General features: G+C 33.4%; 1 protein-coding gene across 1 annotated transcript; it reads left to right on the top strand.

Moving 5' to 3' along the window:
* Window positions 1–5,286: 5,286 nt before the first annotated feature.
* Window positions 5,287–8,219, top strand: LOC143055268 (uncharacterized). Its single transcript, XM_076228399.1, has 3 exons — window positions 5,287–6,421; window positions 7,235–7,354; window positions 8,076–8,219. The coding sequence occupies exons 1-3, from the start codon at window positions 5,612–5,614 to the stop codon at window positions 8,217–8,219; spliced, it is 1,074 nt and encodes a 357-aa protein (XP_076084514.1). The 5' UTR covers window positions 5,287–5,611.
* The last annotated feature ends 7,611 nt before the right edge of the window (window positions 8,220–15,830 follow it).

Raw genomic sequence — 15,830 nt, 5'->3', positions numbered from 1 at the left:
TTTGTAATAGAATGTGTTGTGAATTTTCCTATCTTTATAGATAGTAAGAAAACAAGATCGGTTACCCAATTTATTTTCTTTTTCTTATCTGCAAGCATACTAGTATTATAAGAGCTATTTTCTGACATTTTATATTAAAATTCCTTCGTGTACTTTTCTTTTTATCACACAAAATTGGATTTTCCATCCATAATCCATACAAAATCTGACAATTTTACACAATCTGTAGCGTAAAAAGGTCTGGTAATACGTATGTTTTATTAATTTTTTGAAGAAAAAATGTATGATAAATACTTCATGTTCACAAATCAATGAAAACAAATCGAAGGATTTTGATTGAAACGTCCCAGTCACCTTTACTTATTACCGTCAATCTTCTTGTTATGTTAAACCATGTTCTCAGATATTAAATTTTTTTGCAAAAGAACACTACGACTATAAAAACATTTTAGCATCTTTATACTGTCAATGGAATATGAGTCTACAAGATCAACGGTCATTTTGCATATTTGACTTTAAATGAACAGAGAGCAATGAAATGACGTTTCTGAACCTTTTTTGCACAACATGTAAGTACATGTAGTTTTAATTTGTATTGTGTATAATCAGCAGCGGATCCAGACACTCTAAAAAAAAATTGGGTGGGGGAGAGGGGCGAATAGGGGGGAATCAGACAATTAAAAAAGGGGGGATGGGGTTGGGGGAGAGACAAATTTTCCAAAAAAGGAGGGGGCAACCTCCCTTTCCATCCCTGGATCCGCCACTGAATTATGTAGCTTTAAGTTTTTGATCGTGACAGATTTAACTTTAAGGTCAAGTGAGCTTTTGTCATCACTTGGCGTCCGGCGTCTGTCGTCCATAAACTTTTACAGAAATCTTCTCCTCTGAAACTACTGGGCTAAATTTAACCAAACTTGGTCACAACCATCATTGGGGTATCTAGTTTAAAAAATCTGTGGCGTGACCATGCAGCCAACCAAGATAGCCGCCATGGCTAAAAACATGGGGTAAACTGTAGATTTTGGCTTACAACTAGGAAACCAAATCTGAAATGGTAAAATTGTCTATTAGGTCAAGAACTATCTGCCCTGAAATTTTAAGACAAATCGGACAACCCGTTTTTGGGTTGCTGCCCCAAAATTAGTAATTTTTAGAAAAATTTGCAGTTTTTGGTTTTTACCTTGAATATTATTAGATAGAGATAAACTATAAACAACAATAATGTTCAGCAAAGTAAGATTTACAAATAAATAACAATGACCGAAATTGTCAGTTGACCCCTTAAGGAGTTATTGCCCTTTATAGTCAATTTTGAACCATTTTTCTAAAATTTTAGTATTCTTTTAAAAAATCTTCTCCTCAGAAACTATCGGGTCAAATTTAAAGATAATTTTTTGTGATTATTTTTGTGTTCAGAAATAATAAGCAATTGGTAATACATCCGTAGTATGTTATGGAATTATTCAAACAGGCGAGACATTCAGCATTTGCACTATTATCGTGTATTTTTGCTTATATCCTCTAAACTGCTATAGACCTAGAGCCAAAGTGTAAATTACACAAATAATTTCACCTTATGTAATAATGCTGTATTTTGATTGGATGAGAACCATGGTATTTTTCACCAATTTCTATATATTGAGATTTTCTTTTCTCTGCCGGGGTATTTGCCATTAGGGAATTCCATATGCCGGGGTATTTGCTAGCTAATACCATGAATACCATGGCAGATGGAAAATACCCTAGCAAATACCATGGCAGATGGGGAATACCATGTCTAAAAATAACTCAATGAATTATTTCTATTCTAATATGACAAATTCATGGTCATTCTATATGGTTCCAGATGAAATATTTAGGATAAAAAGCATCATTATTGAATTTTGACCGAATGACGTAAAAATTCCGGGAATGATGTCATAAATAAAACTCAACGAATTGTCAACCGGTCACATAAAACTGGAATCCACTTGTATTATGCTTCACTGAAACTGATGAACAAAGTGTAGTAGTCAGCTGAGAACCGGCTTATTATCATAAAAAGGGAGATATATATATATATATATACAGTCAGGGATTGTACATAAAAAATGATAAGAAATGATTATACGGTCAATGCAATTTGAATGCGCAAATAGCTCAGCTGCAGTGTATACAAAAATTATACATTCAAGTCGAAATTTCATATGATACCTGATTATAATAAACTCTCTGAGGTGGAACATTCGGTGGAATTAAACAATTATATCATGCTTACAAGGGGTATTTGCCAAAAATACCGGTTTCGAGGTAATCAAATTGCCCTCGCCTAACGGCTCTGGAAATTTGTACCTCTCAACCGGTATTTTTGGCAAATACCCCTTGTAAGCATGATATACTTGTATATAATAAGATCTTTGCCTATGAAAAGTGCTAAGGGTGAATTTGTCAAATTTTGGATTTAGGAGTTGTCTCTCTTTGAATACTGAACTTATGTTTAACCCTGCCACATTATTTATGTATGTGCCTGACCCAAGTCAGGAGCCTGTAATTCAGTGGTTGTAGTTTGTTACATATTTGTTTTTCGTTCATTTTCTTACATAAATAAGGCCATCAGTTTTCTCTTTTGAATTGTTTTACATTGTCTTATCGGGGCCTTTTATAGCTGACTATGCTGTATGGGCTTTGCTCATTGTTGAAGGCTGTACGGTTACCTATAGTTGTTAATGTTTGTGTCATTTTGGTCTTTTGTGGATAAGTTGTCTCCTTCGAGTCATTGGCAATAATACCACATCTTCTTTTTAGCTCACCTGACCTGAAAGGTCAAGTGAGCTTTTCTCATCACTTGGCGTCTGTCGTCCGTCGTCCAGGGTCCGTCGTCTGTAAACTTTTACAAAAATCTTCTCCTCTGAAACTACAGAGCCAAACTTAACCAAACTTGGCCACAATCATCCTTGGGGTATTTAGTTTAAAAAATGTGTCCGGTGACCTGGCCATCAAACCAAGATGGCCGCCATGGCTAAAAATAGAACACAGATGTAAAATTTATATTTTGGCTTATATCTTTGAAACCAAAGCATTTAGAGCGAATCTGACATGGGGTAAAATTATTGATCAGGTCAAGACCTATCTGCCTTGAAATTTTCAGACGATTCAGACAACCTGTTGTTGGGTTGCTGCCCCTAAATTGGTAATTTTAAGTAAATTTTGCAGCTTTTGGTTATTATTTTGAATACTATTATAGATAGAGATAAACTGTAAACAGCAATAATGTTCAGCCAAGTAAGACCTACAAATAGGTCAACATGACCAAAATTGTCAGTCAACCCCTTAAGGAGTTATTGTCCTTTATAGTCAATTTTTAACAACTTTTCGTAATTTTTTGTGTCTTGTACAAAAATCTTCTACTCTGAAACTACTAAGCCAAATTTAACTAAACATGGCCACAATCATCATTGTGGTATATATAGTTTAAAAAATGTGTCCGATGACCCCGCCTACCAAACAAAATGGCCGACATGGCTAAAATTAGAACATAGTGGTAAAATGCTGTTTTTGCTATATATCTTTAAAACTAAGACATTTAGAGCAAATCTGTAAGATTTAAATGTCCATCAGAATAAGAAATATCCCCTCACAAATTTTCAGATGATTCCCACAACCCGTTGTTGGGTTGCTGCCCTAAAATTGGTAATTTAAAGGAAAATTTGCAGTTTTTGGTTATTATCGTGAATACCATTATAGATAGAGATAAACTGTAAACAGCAATAATGTTCAGCAAAGTAAGATCTACAAATAAGTCAACATGACCAAAATTGTCAGAGGACCCCTTAAGGAGTTATTGCCCTTTATAGTCAATTTTTAACAACTTTTCGTCATTTTTGTAACTTGTACAAAAATCTTCTTTTCTAAAACTGGGCCAAATTAAACCAAACTTGGCCACAATCATTACTAGGGTATCTATTTAAAAAAAGTTTCTAATGACCCCGCCTACCAACCAAGATGGCCGACATTAGTAACTACAGTAACAGGTGAGCGACACTGTTAGGCTCTTGAGAGCCTCTAGTTTATATTATGTTCGAAACCTTCAAACAGAATTACAAGACATTAAGACGCCTTGGAGCCTCTAGTTTTATGTTTCTAATTTCATAAAACTTCTCAACTGAAACTCATGCAGCCCTATATGACTGTGTCATTTTCTAGTGTTCGATCATTTAGTTCCAAATAAACAGTTGCATGAGCAATCCATGTTCATGGGTTGTTCCATATACAGGGCTATCAAGCAGTGAGCAAAGTGATGAATTTATCTGATTAGACTTCAATACATGCATGACAAAATTAGTTTAACCTCAACGTCTTTGATGACCTTATACAATGCATTGTATTTTATGTTATTTATTTAATTTTAGTTGAACATGAAGAATACAAGTCTGTGGAAGGGTCACAGGACTCCCAAGGAGCAAGCACAATACAGGGCACACCATCATCCCAAGTGACAGATAGCCAGACTTCTGATTGGTTTCATGATCAGTTAACAGCAAGAGACAAATTTAACCAAGCTATGCATACTATTTCTAAAGAATTCACACCATTACGGTCTCAACTGTCACATGATTGGGATATCATTGAACGCCGTACCAAAAAATACTACTTATCGAAAGCAGTAGAGAGTATCAACATAGTAGTAAGCTACATTGCTCCTGGTCAAGAAGATACGATTCTCCCTGATGTATGCATAAAACTTGCACCAGCCAATTACATTGAGAAGGACACACTAATAGATGAACTTATTGTAGCATATATTGCCAGTAACCATTCCGATATCCAAATACAAATATTGTCCATTTTCGCTAATAAATACACAAAAGAAGAGCTGAAAAAACTGGTGCCTGGTTTAACCATCTCCAAAATCGATAGAGCTAGAAAGCATGCTGCACTTTGTGGACCTGGTGATGTTGTTAAAAAAGAGGATATTCATCGAGACAGATTAACAAGAGCAAAGATTGCCCATTTTCTAGAATTTTTGTCATCACCTGCTTACTGTCAAATTGTTGGTTTTGGATCAAAGGTAATCAAGTTATCTAATGGAGCAGAAATCAAAATTCCTAAGGTTGTTAGAACCGTGATGGCGTCACGTGTTATTCAGCTCTATGATATATTTTGCAAATCAACAGATTTTTCTTCATTGAGGAGATCATCCCTTTATAAAATTGTAAAACTCTGTGCTTCATCACAAAAGACTAGCCTTCAAGGTCTTGACAATACAATTGCTGATGGTATGAAAGGGATTGATACTTTAGTGAGAATTGTACGAAAGCTGAACACTTTTGGACTTGATACCACTTCAACCAAAGAAGTTACTCTCTTCCTGTATAGGACAAGTCAACATTTAAAGTTTGACATCAAAGGACATATAGCATTTCAATCAGACGTTGTAAACCATTGCTCAACATATGCTCTTAGTGACAATAAGGAAAATGATTTCTCTGGGGAATGTCAGCATGAACATGATAATTCTTGCTCAGTTTGCTCTGCTGTTTTGCAATGCGAGTCAAAGGTGACAGATTTGTATAAGGAAATACAAGATAACATTCCATCTGAGCAAAAGGAGGAAATTGAACATGACTTGGAGATGTCTGGTAAGCAAATCACTGCATGGCATTCACACTGTATTCGTACAGTACACCAAGACAAGGCAAAGCAAGACATTTTGTCAAACTTAAAGCCAAATGAGGTTTTAGTCATTATGGATTGGGCAATGAAGTTCATCCCATTTCTTCATCGAGAAAAACAAGCAGACTTTTTTGGAAAAAAGGGCATGTCATGGCATTTTGCATGTGCAGTAACAAAGCCAAAGGATCAACTTGAACTGAAATGCTTTATACATATATTAGATGATGGAGTTCAAGGATGGTTCACTGTAGCAAACATTCTATCAGATGTCATGGTTGCTCTCAAGAAGCAGAACCCAATGTTAACATGTGCTTTCCTAAAAAGTGACAATGCTGGCTGTTGTCACTGTGGTTCATTGCTTGCATTTATACAGGCTCAAAATCTGAAAGGTGCTCCAATACAAATCAAACAGTATAATTTTAGTGAGGCACAGTCAGGTAAAGACTTGTGTGACAGCAAGACATCGCATAGTAAACTTCACATCCTCAGATATGCTGATGAAGGGCACGATGTGACAAGCCCATTTGACATGAAGCAGGCTCTAGAAAGTTATGGAGGACTACGGGGGACATTCACATCAGTTGTTTCTGTCGATAAACATTTGGAACCCAAAGTGTCCATAAAGATTCCTGGTATAAATCAGCTGAACAACTTTCAATTTACTGAAGCAGGAATAGTAGTGAGAAAAGCCTACAAGATTGGAAATGGAAAGATGTTTGAAAATTCTAAGCTTTCACTTAGACAGTGTACAGATATAGACAGTTTGAAGGTATGTTTATCAGCATAACTGAGGTTGCTATATAAGGAGAAATGAAATATTCAGGTTACATACATAAAATTGAGAATGGAAATGGGGAATGTGTCAAAGAGACAACAACCCGACCATAGAAAAAACAACAGCAGAAGGTCATCAACAGGTCTTCAATGCAGCGAGAAATCCCCGCACCCGGAGGCGTCCTTCAGCTGGCCCCTAAACAAATACATACTAGTTCAGTGATAATGAACGCCATACTAATTTCCAAATTGTACACAAGAAACTAAAATTAAAATAATACAAGACTAACAAAGGCAGTATATATATATATATATATATACTTGTAATGAGCCTCATTATGGCCATGACTCTTGGTGTCAGATGCCCTGTAGTGATCACTCTGTGTGTCTGTCCATCTGTCATGTCTGTCGGTCACCATTTTGTCAAATCAAGTGCCATAACTCCTAGACAAGTTTTCTGATAGACCATATATTTTTGTTTTTGGTAAATCTAAATGCATAATGTAATGTGCTGATCAATTTTGATAAATGTTACAGTTTATGTATTATTCTAAAAAAAATCCAGTTTAGACACCTGTGGTATATATTTAGCCATGGCGGCAATGTTTTTGGCAGGCAATCATACATTTCACAAATTTGGTCATGTTGATACAAGACATCCTATATACATATATATATATGCATGAATAGATCCTTTAGTGTATTCAGATATGAATATCTTGGAAGAAGAATTTACGATTGACAATAGCTATAGACACAAATGATGGCAGAAGCTCACACTATCTAATGATATATAAATGTTTTGTAGATTTTACATCAATTCGGAAACAGTGACAGTGTGAAAGTAGGAAAAGTTACTTTGAAGACATCTCCAGAAAGGGTTGATATTCCAGACACAGATTCAACTGAAACTGAAGAACAAGATGAGGTAAGAAATATTTGTCAAAAGCCATATCAATACTGAGGTACATGTAGGAAAGTAAATGGAAATGGGGAATGTGTCAAAGAGACAACAACTCATCCAGCGAGGAAAAAAATACAACACAGGATGACCCATTGGTCTCCAATGAATAGTGAAAAAAACATCCCACCGATAAGTGGGCTATAGCCAGCCAGAAACCACAAAGTGGAGAATAAATAATACACATAAGGACCAACAAAAACAGCATATATAACATAAACAAGAGTGCTGAAATGTCTTGCCTGTTTAATAAATTCCATAATATAATATTGATTACCTATTGCTAAAAGTATCTAAACACAAAAACATAAGAAAAGCTAGCATTATCAATACACTGTGAAAGTGATGTCAAGGTTAGGTGACAGAAGTCAGACAGACATGAACATCTTTGGTTGATTTCATACACTAAATGTCATTTACCTACAATGTACAGTTATTAAGGAACAGACCCAATAAAAAAAAAGCAAAACATGATAAGTGGACCATGAAAAAGAGATCAATGTCACCTGACAGGAGTTGGACAGACAGGTATACCAGCAGATAATTCCATATACTAAATATCATTGACCATTTTCACTTTTTGGTCCTATTGTTTCATGGCAGACATTTGTCAGGATGATGCATTCTTGCTTCATAAGCAATGGTCAGGCGACTTGTCCATAAATTTTGTTTTATTTTTTGTTATCAGGAGGACACAGAAGCTGTGAACAGCATTGGATTTGCCTGTCCGGAGCCTGGATGCCAAAGGGAGTTTGTTTCGGCAAATGGTCTTGAAAGGCACATTTTGAAAGGATCCCATCAATATTTAAAACAACAGGAACAGATGTTGTAAAACAAATGTGGGTTGACAAATGCAATAATATCGGAAGTGAATACAAATCTGTGATTGACCAATCTGTTATCTCAGGCTCTGAAGATGATTCCGTTGTTGAAGGATGGGCTTTGAAGAAAAATCGAAAAGTTGTTCGTTTTTCTCCGCAAATTAAAATCTTCCTGAAAAACATTTATGATGAGGGTGAAAGAACAGGGAAACGCCCCTACTATGACGATCTTTGTGACAGGTTAAGGAAACAACGAACAGAAAATGGAACCAAAATGTTTTCCCCTGCTGAATGGCTATCTGTTAGTCAAATTAAAAGTTTGTTTGCAGGTTTTGCATCTAAACAAAATTCAAGAAGGGATATCCCACATGCTTTACATGTTGTAGCTCCTGATCAAGTTGATGTAAATGATGTTGAATTGAGAAATGTATTGTCTGAAATTGAAAACTGGGAGATACAAGAGAACATGTCACTCTTAACCGACAAAATTTTGTCAACAGAACTTGACCCGTTTCATGCAGATACATGTAATTGAAAGTGTTTGTAGCAGATCATGGACTTCTTATGAATACACTTATGAATTGCCTCCCTTTAATGTTATTATAAATGATTAATTGTCTTTTAAAATATTCAGAATCAAGTGAGAAATTGAAGTCAGGCTTGTTCACTCTTCCTTTTATCATATCAATTTTGGCTGTACAAATCATTAAAAATGAAGGATAATGAAAGACAGTCCTTGCTTTCCAAAAGTCTTAACCTGCCAGGTGGTGCATTCAGCCTCTAGTTAAAAAAAAAATAATCTAAGCTATGATCATTGCCTGAGATGAAAGTTTTTAAAAATAAATTAGGCATCGTCCTTTGATGGTGCATGTTTTGTACAAATTTAAATCATTTACCCTCTAATTTTCCTTGTGAAAAAATACAAAATATCAAATGCTGTTGTCTTAAAGTAAGTTGTGACCTTGACTTTTGACCTTTAAGGCTACTACAGAGCCTGAAAATGATAAGAGACTGTTTCCTCTTGTTACATAGGTGCATGTTTGTACCATATATTTTAATGAAAACTTGATTTGTTTGAAGGTGCTGTTATATGAAAAACTTTAAAAAAAAAATATAAAAAATTGCTATTATCTGTTTATATTGTGACCATGACCTTTGATCTACAGAGCCAAATTTGAATCAATTTCTTTTCTCCTCATTCCTTTGGGTGTTTGTTGATTAAGTTTCATGAAAATCCAAAGATGTGTTTCTTTGAGTTCATCTGTAAATGATATTGTGACTTACAAAATGACTTAGGAACAACCAGATGCCAACTTGTATTTATAATTTTGATAACAGGGGTAAACCTATTTGCCCCTTCCATATATTCATATCTTATGTTGATAGAATATCTTTTTAATACAATTTCAATAATTTTTCAACATAATTGACCTAATAGCTCCAGTTTTAATGTTACTTATTCATGTGCCGAAATTTTGATTTTTACAGTGTTTGAAGAAAAATCACAAAATTTCATAATTTTCATGTCTCTGCCAGACACATAAGAATATGAGTGCCCACCAATTTTATTCTTAAATTAGTTTGTACTATACTTCAACTTTGCAGTGTGATATGATTTTTTCAATTGTCAGTGGTAGATGAGATTTTGTATCTGTTTTAAAATGTGTAATTTTCAACAACAAAAATACGGGAAAATTTAATATAATTATCTCCCTTTGACAGGCAAAACTTTGAAATTTGATTTTGATTATAATTGTGTAAAATGTTTATTTTACCATCAAACTTACTGTCAATAAAAGTTAAAATAGTAAGATTTATACTTTGTTGCTTTTTTTTTCCATCTCAATATTGTCACAAAATCGAAGAAATTCATTTTTCTGAGCCAAAAAACTGGTTCCCTGTATAAAATACTGCATTACTCGTTCCAGTGATAAGGTCCAGGGGAAATATTTTGTGTGAAGTCTTGTACTACTATGGTGTTTTTATTCACCAAGTTTCTAGGAGATTTGAAGACCACCCATGTGTCACTCAATACATGGTTTTATGGTGGATTGGGTGTTAAAAGTACTGTGAAAAACACAGCTAACAGAAAAACAATTTATAGCATCCATTGTCCTGATTTATTTAAAACTTTGTACTGGGTTTTTAGCAAAACTATCACTCAAATGAAAACAACAAAATGAAAGTAGAACATATAAGCAATGCGAGTCACAGCCGTGAAAAAGTTATGCAAACAATGCTGCTTCCCGAATTGCTAATATATATATTAAGAAATCGAAAATGGAACATCAACAACATAAACTTTATTTTATGTTATCCTAAACATAACATATGAAGGTAAAATTTCAAGTATGGGATTTGTCATAAACACCCTTTAAATGTACTTTAATCAGGAATTGCTAAAGCAGTCATATTGAAATTTAAAATACGGGGCTTCAATAGCATAAATCCTTGATTCAGGACACATGTTGATGAATTGGATAGGATTTTATTCTGAAGTGCGATTTTACACAACGGATTTAAAAACCTTTTATTTTTGTAAAGTATATTTTCTAAACATCTGTCAACTACCGAAGACTGTATATTGATATCTAGATGTGTTTTGGTATGGGTATGTTTCGCTCACATAAATGTATACCTTAATGGGATTTAAGTTGCTTATTGTTTAGTTTTCTTTGTTGTGTCATGTGTACTATTATTTGTCTGTTTGTCTTTTTCATTTTTAGCCATGGCGTTGTCAGTTTGTTTTAGATTTATGAGTTTGACTGCCCTTGGGTATCTTTTGTCCCTCTTTTATACATATGAACAGACTCCAAATGACAAAAATACCTCGTACATGGTATAACTTGTTCAAAATATTGCTTAAAAATAGTCCAAATTTGAAAAATAAAGATATGTTTCTATTATTGCAACAGATATTATTAACCTCAATAATATTTTCATCACTGTTTTTATTATGCCTTCATGTTAGTGTGTTTAGTCCTTTTTGATACAGTTAATGTCCAGGGGTCGGTATTACGAAGCATTTCTAAACCCTGTCATAAGCTATATTTAAGGACATGTCTTATGATCCTCTTATGACTATCTCTGGACATATCTCAGACCTCGTCTCAAAGCTGTCTTAGGATAATCTCAGCAAAGATATACTTAAAGTTGTCACTGTATCGGTTACGATAAGGTTCACCCCTAGTTTTTTGGGGGGTTCGTGTTGTTTATTCCTTAGTTTTCTATGTTGTGTCATGTGTGCTGTTTTTTGTTTGTCTTTTTTTCATTTTTAGCCATGGCGTTATCAGTTTGTTTTCGATATATGAGTTTGACTGTTCCTCTGATATCTTTCGTCCCTCTTTTAAATCAAATTTCTGAATAGGTTTACACAATCTTCCGCGGATTGTTTTGGTGTTCTTTTGTTTTCAGTAAATTGATCCAGTTTACACTGGTTGTAGATCACTTAAATCTAGAGAAATATGTGTAATCCCTTGAATATGTTTTTCATCGCATTAGATTTTCTCAAGATTTTTAAGAATCTTTATAACCATGATAACACTGTCTCACATTTTAGTTGTGTGGTTATATAATAATACGTTAATTCATGTATGACGGATTAAATTTGATACTGAATATCAAACCCTATAAACGGGTGTGTCTATAAAATTAACATGCAAAATGTCTAAACTCAAATTGCAACCATACAAAGTTTTAATGTCCGTATTGTTATGGGTTTACTTTTCTACATTGGCTAGAGGTATAGGGGGAGGGTTGAGATCTCATAAAAATGTTTAACCCCGCCGCATTTTTACGCCTGTCCCAAGTCAGGAGCCTCAGGCCTTTGTTAGACTTGTATTATTTTGATTTTAGTTTCTTGTGTACAATTTGGAAATTAGTATGGCGTTCATTATCACTGAACTAGTATATATTTGTTTAGAGGTCAGCTGAAGGAGGCCTCCGGGTGCGGGAATTTCTCGCTACATTGAAGATCTGTTGATGACCTTCTGCTGTTGCTTTTTCTATGGTCGGGTTGTTGTCTCTTTGACACACTCCCCATTTCCATTCTCAATTTTAAAGACATATATGTGATCATGAGTGTCCTTTGTAGTCATGGGGAGGACGGTTATAACGTGAAATTGTCTTAAAAAGGTTAAGAACAATACGCATTCTTTGTATTTTGAACTGATATTGGTAACACTCTACAAATCGGAGATAAAACGCATAAAACCATAAAACCAATTTAGTTAACAATTTATTCGTAGTACAAGTTTATCGTAAACATTTGTCCTTTCGAAAGAAATCCTAACCAAAGTAGTTTTATGCACATCACCTCTTGAATTGTTTATTTTACTCAGGCTTTCGCGTACCTTTTTATATCAGGGCAAAAAGTGCATGCATTGCCCTTTTTATATATTCAGTGATTCATTATCTTTCTAAAAAGAACCAATTGCATTTTATGGTTACTGTATTGAATCTTTCAAAGGTTGTTAAAAAAAACAATTGAATAATCCTCATTTGATCGAAAAATTTATAATTAAATTAAAAAAAAATATATCTCAAAATTAAAACTTGGGTAAACCTTTCTCAATCTATATGAATGATTTAAAATTACTATATTAATAAAAAGGTTACAATAGACGTTTAATTCGAGCGATGATTAAAATGATTCTTTTATGTCAAAATAAGATTCTTAATCGTGTATAGTGTCATGAAAGGCATATTAATACATGATATCAAATATCGATAAAGAGTAAATGTACTTTTCAATTTTATTTTTTTTCAAGAAATTATGGATTAATGTGTGATTTTATGTTATGACTATCTTATTCATGTTTAGGTCGAGGTCATGATGAAATATAATTGCCATTAGACGTCAGAAAACAGTCTATTAATCAATGAATTATTTTCGTTACTGTCGAAAATATATTTCTGGACCAAAATGTAATGCAAATGTATAGAAAGCGAATATCTGATTAGTTTTTTTCAGCAGAACATTCTTTCCTCTTGATTATATTTTAATGTTCTTTTTCGGATATAAATACAGCTAGGATACTTGTATGTATTAGTTGTTGAATTTATGTGTCTAACGCCACGTTCATTTATCGTGCTTTATCATGGCGGTCAAACGCCAAAGAAAAATGCAATCAACCACGGCAGAAAAAAATATAACAAGTAGTTTTTATCAATTTAACGGTTTCATATTTCATGTCGGGACTTTTTATAACCCTTATAAGGCATAAGTTATATCCATTATCGAAGGCGGAACTGTTGAATATTGTTGCTGACATCCACTACATTTGAATTTGTGTGTATAGTAAATATTTTGATATGAGCGTCACTGATGAGTCTTATGTAGACGAAACGCGCGTCTGGCGTACTAAATTATAATCCTGGTACCTTTGATAACTTTCTCATTGTCAATTATACCACATCGCCTAATTTATATAGTTCTATTACTCATTTAAGATCAACGACCACATGTTAAATATGAATAGGATTGTTTTGTGTAGACAATCACACATGGTATCATGTTACAGATGATAATGCATAATATGTTTTTTAATAAAGAAAGAAAAGCATGATCACTACAGGTAAGTTAACAGGTATACTGTGCCAGATTATACCCTGCAGGTTAACAATCAACAAGGTAAATATTGCAGTTGGCATATTAGTTAAATCATTTTCTTGCACACATTATTGTTTTGTATTTGCTAAAATTTCAGAATGAATTGTCGAAAAACTAATATTTTTCTTATAAATTTAAGTGCACCTGCACACGTGAGGAGGTCTTTGACGCCGAAACTAATATGTTTTTCAAGTGCGATCAAAAGTCTTTAATGATACATGATTATTATTTTAAATTATTATATAATAAAAAAAAATTACTTATCAAGTACTTTTATAAACTATCATATAACTCACTGTTAAGTGTAGAATCAATTTGATGCATACTGATACATGTATCATCATTGTTTATGTTATGCAAATTCATAATTCTTCATCATAGTATAATGACTTTAATGTGTGTGATTAAGTCAGAACAACAATATAAATCCGGAATGCTATGCTGCTGAAACTAATAATTTTTTTTTCTTCAAAAATTTAAATGCACGTGCACAAATGAAATCCAAAGTCTTTAATGATTTTATTTGTCAATTATTATATAATAAAAGTATTAATTCACTAATCATGTACATGTATATATTATCATATAAAACACTGTTAAGTTTAGAATTAATTTCAAGCCTTGCGATATATGTTCTATCATTGTTTATGATTTGGTAAAGTTATTATTTTCGTCAGAGTACAAACGTACTCGTCTCATCTTATTTAACACTTCTCGTTCTGTCTGTTGAAACCATAGTATGATTTGGATTTAACATTTTTGATAAGGTCATCAGAAAACCATCAAGGTCAGTCAGTTGAAATATGTGAACTGTTTATAGTATATGAGTATTATGTACGTAGATATGTATACTGCGTTTAGTTAGAACTTTTATTTTATTTTTCTACATGTTCGAGAGGCAAATTTATATGCATTTAAGTCTTTTAAACGTATATTTCATATATGAAAAGCATAATATTTGCAAAGGCTTTAATTAATGAAAATATGATATGTGGTGCATGATTAGCGTAGAAACAACGATACACTTCACCACACGGAGTGAATATCAGCAACCATAAAACCCTTTGAGAGCCGAGACGTTCTTTTTTTCACATTTTAACGTTGCCCTACATATTTGTATGACGATACAATAAACGATACATAAAGTAACGGCAACAAACTATCCACAAACACATGCACGTTGTCCTTGTTAAATGGTTTATATGAACAAAGAAACAAAGCTGATGGTAAAAGTGAACTACTGCCAAAAGATGGGTGAAAAATACAAAAGGGCCAGTCAAACTCATAGATAAAAAAAAATAAAAAATGACAAACAGACAAATAATAGTACACATGACACAACATAGAAAAATAAATATTAATAAAAAAGGGACGAAAGATACCAGCGGGACATTAAAACTCATAAATCGAAAATAAACTGACAACGCCAAGGCTAAAAATAAAAAAAAGACAAACAAACAAACAATAGTTCACATGACACAACATAGACAATTAAAGAATAAGTAACACGAACCCCACAGTAATAAGATATCCATCACATGACGTGACACAATTTAAAGGGACTTTGATATTTAAAAATATTCGATATCAGGCCTTGTTATTGGGTTACCTTTAATGATTTTATGCGTATACATGATTATTTAAAATTTTGCATCGTACATACATAAAGACTATCATGATGTGGTATTATTGTCAATGAAATAAATAGTTATCAGGGTTCAGATGAAATGGATGTAAGCAATTATAAGTAATCGTGCAGCCTCCAACAATGAGAAAAACACATACCGTATAATCTGCAATAAAAGGATTTAAAAAAGTATTGAATAAATCAATTGAGAAAAAAAAAATTACAAAAAAAAATGACAGACATTAACCAACGACGACCACTTAACTACATGTCCCTGACAGACGCATAAAGAAATGGGCGGGGATAAACATGTTTCTTACTGTTTAAGTAAGGGTGTAATATTTTATCGGATGATAGACTTTTTCGAAGCCACTGTTTTGAAGT

This window comes from Mytilus galloprovincialis, chromosome 12, assembly GCF_965363235.1.
Source record: "Mytilus galloprovincialis chromosome 12, xbMytGall1.hap1.1, whole genome shotgun sequence".
Taxonomy (NCBI): Eukaryota; Metazoa; Mollusca; class Bivalvia; order Mytilida; family Mytilidae; genus Mytilus; species Mytilus galloprovincialis.
Note: the sequence above shows the minus strand (reverse complement) of the source record. Positions and strands in the feature narration are given on the sequence as shown.